General features: G+C 39.0%; 1 protein-coding gene across 1 annotated transcript; it reads left to right on the top strand.

The window, feature by feature from the left end:
* The first annotated feature begins 536 nt into the window (after window positions 1–536).
* LOC122192721 (UPF0669 protein C6orf120 homolog) lies at window positions 537–1,138 on the top strand. Its single transcript, XM_042893374.1, is given in 2 exon segments — window positions 537–794; window positions 796–1,138. Coding segments are annotated over 2 exon segments (555 nt in total). The 5' UTR covers window positions 537–582.
* Window positions 1,139–3,608: the final 2,470 nt, after the last annotated feature.

Here is a 3,608-nt window from a genome sequence, read left to right as displayed (position 1 = left end):
ACAGTGTAGTAGTAGCTGTCGTGTTTAAGGTAATTGTACAGTCTTTGTGGAAGGCACGAAGTGATGGAAGCCATCTGAAGCTTCAAAGCACCCTTGACTGGCATTTAAATTTGGTCAGCTGCATTCTTTGGAAGTCTTCGGCAAGGTTTAGAGCTCGTGCATTGAGTGCAGCTGTTGTGCTGAGGCTGCCTGGGCAGCAGCGTGCCACGAGGGAGAGGAAAGGGTGTGGGAGCCTTGATTGTGTAACAGCCCCTTCCTTCTCTGCCCTGCCCCAGCAGCCTGAGCTGTCGTGTAGGTAAGTGCTGTAAAGAGCTGAGTGTTCATATAGTAACAAAAACTTGATGAAAGTGCACACACGCTTCTTCAGTGACAATATGCTGCTTTTGGGCAGAGAAACAATCTGCGCATCATTCAGCGCGTTGTGTTTTCTCAGTAAATAACCAGCTTTTATTGAAGTTGCTTGATTTGGTGTGAACAAAAACTGATTCCATCCAGGAATGAAATATACTAACTCTAAATCATTTTGTATTTGCAGAGTACTGGACTTGACAATAGGAAGAATCAGAATAAAATGTAAGAGCCATGGCAGCACGCTGGAGGAGAATCCTGATAGTATTTGTGGCAGCTCAAGTACTATGTTTGGTAAATACCTTTGAGGAAGAGGATGTACCTGAAGAATGGATTCTTCTTCATGTTGTTCAAGGCCAGATTGGAGCAGGAAACTGCAGCTACTTGAGACTAAATCATGAGGGAAAGATAGTACTTCAGATGCAGAGTTTAAAAGGTGATGCGGATTTATGTATCCGATATGACTCTTCACCCCAGCTTTGACGAGTACGAGTTACAGGCTGTTACTTGTAGCCAAGACGTTGTCCACGTAGCAGCACACTTCCGCCGACCAGTGGGAATAGGGATTTATGGGCATCCCTCCCACCAGGAGAGTGAGTTTGAAATGAAAGTGTACTATGATCGAACAGTCGTACAGCATCCATTTGGCGAGGCTTCCTACAATCCAGAGGAGATGGAGACAACCCAGAAATACTCACACTCTACAGAAGATGAATCTCGGGATGAAGAGTCTGTTTTCTGGACTATACTTATTGGAATCTTGAAGGTAATACTTGAAATTCTTTTTTAAGTTGATACATGATGGACTAAATCACATTTCAGTTTGTGAAATTGAACATGAATAAGTTTCTATAATACTTAATACTCTTTATTGTTTCCTGAAGAAGTATTCAGTTTACTTTTTGTAAATCAGAAGGAAAGTGGTGGGGAGAAAAAAAGCCATATTTAATTTTATATTGTAAGTTTTTTTTCCCCTAAAAGTAAAATGAGCAGCAACTGTGCTATTTGCAATATTCTTCAGAGATCAGGGCTTAAAACTGAATGTAGAGCTGGGGATCTCTAAACAGATGCTTAGGAAAAATTAACTCTTAATGATTTTCTGTCATTAGTTTCTTGATAAAGAGTGGAATACAAACTGCTGCTCTGTAGTGCCCCCTCAATTTGGAGCATATTTAAAAATGAATCCTGCTCTTCTGACAGGTTACCTTCAGTATAACTAACAAGCAATGGCTTTGAAGAGTACTGAAGTTGAGGGATGTCGGGTGAAGGAAGAAAAAAAACCAGCTGAATAAGGGGATGGAGGGGCTATACTTTGACTGCTTGTGCTGTACATCAGTCATCTGTAAGCAGAGGCCTGTCCAGTCACTCACCACCTCTGAAAATCCATGACCTGAATGAAGTGCATGTTACTTCAGTATTACAGTAGGGAGGGAAAGCCTTCAGCTGTTGTTACTTGTCAGTAGAACATTCTCGTTCCTCATTAAAAGCAATGAGTATATAGTACCTTAAGCCTGAGAGGTATTTTCTTACATCTCCCTTTTATAGCTTTTTGAGATTGATTTTTTTTTTTTTTTAATGTTTACAGTCCCTTTTTTTCCCTGTAAATTTATATCAATAATTCATTAGTTTGCTAAGAAAATTTTTGCTGAAAGGAATTTTCAGAATATTGTAAGAAAGTCAGATTGTGTTCACTTTTTCCCTCAAAGTTAGTCTTTTCCAGGAGTACTTTTTGCCTTGTTTGAGTCTTTCAAATTAATTGCTATGCAAATGGTATGTATTTAAATTGCTCTGTAATTTTCTTTTCACAGAGCTTACAGATGAGTACACTGAAATAAATAAGTGTGGTACTCTAATTTTATACAAATGGTGCATGTGCCATTTAAATTTCATTATATAAAGCTTTTTCTTTTCGAACAGGAATTTGACTTTTTTGTCTAGATAGCTGACAGGACATGATTAGAGACTTGTCTCACAAGAATGGTCATATAGCCAAAATTAAAAGTTTATTTGATAAAAAGAAAAACACAGTGGTATTGTTCCCCTTAAAAGTGGTTGGTTAAATAGCACCAAAGTATCACTTCAATTTGTGCAGTTACATTTTGAAACAGCAAGGTTTTTTAGGGAAGTTTAGCCTTCCTTGCTGTTTTTGCCCCTTCTTCCTCCTCTTCTGGGGCTGGGAGGGTCTTTCTGACAACAATCACAAATCCAGCAACCTACGAAAAGAAAGTTATCAATTAATGGGAAACTACCTTTTTTGTATTCACTCATCTAGTTATGCACCTTTCACCATTTCAACAGGTTCTCAGCAATTTGTAGCACTTTGTTTAATGCATAAAACCAGCTCTTCTTTAAAATGTTAAGTATCTTTTCTAAAAGGTACAGAGAGCAGCATGTACAATTCACTATCCCTTGCAGACTCACTGCATGTAACAGTTACTTCAACACTTGTGGATCTCAAGAAGGGCCAGCACTGCTAAGGCAGTGGTTCTTAGAAAAGAAATGACAAACTACAAGGTTACAAGTTGGGTTTTCATAGGAATGACCACAGTTCAAGGTTATGGGTGGTTACAGCAGAAGAGAATGGCAGTTAAGAATGTTGCTATTGTGCCACAGGCTAGGAGGGCTTGTTTCCCAAACCAATGTGAGTTATTTCAGTGCAGTTGGGCAGCACAGATTAAAGTGCTGGCAGGGGCTCAGCACCAGACCTTGTGCTAAAACCTGTTAATGGAGGGAACGGTAACGGCTTGAGCAAAGAGCAGGAATATTAACTATTTATATTACAACAGCTGGAATCTCAAAAGCTGCTTTGCTCATTTTAAAGTTTTGTAGCAATATTATCTATTTTGCTCAGATTCTCTCCTTAAGTCAGAATGAAAGCTGAATCAGCCACAGAACCCGGACTGACATGAGAGCAAGCTCTAGTGCTTTCCCAAATGGGACTATATATTTGAGGTAGTAGTTACAGGGAATACTGTCGCTGAATACATCACCACAAACATACCATGGATTTAGTATCATGTGAAAAGCAGTGCTGCTACCAGTTATGCCTCTGAAGTTTTCTTTACAGGGCCTTGAGTTGGCCAGGAGATACCAATGAGCAGGTGATTCAAAGGTATAAGCTGCCTGAAATTTAGGTACCTCACTTCCAGATATGACATCTAAGAATAAAAAGGGCAAGGAAAGGTGTTCAAAAAGGTGTTTACAAATACTATATTAAGCATACTTTTTAATTTAGAAATTAAAATAATAGCACACTTTAT

Source organism: Lagopus leucura, unplaced genomic scaffold (genome assembly GCF_019238085.1).
Source record: "Lagopus leucura isolate 7727_CA_CO unplaced genomic scaffold, USGS_WTPT01 113-0_obj-0_obj, whole genome shotgun sequence".
Lineage (NCBI taxonomy): Eukaryota > Metazoa > Chordata > Aves > Galliformes > Phasianidae > Lagopus > Lagopus leucura.
The sequence above is the reverse complement of the archived record's forward strand: the minus strand, read 5'-3'. Positions and strand labels throughout refer to the sequence as shown.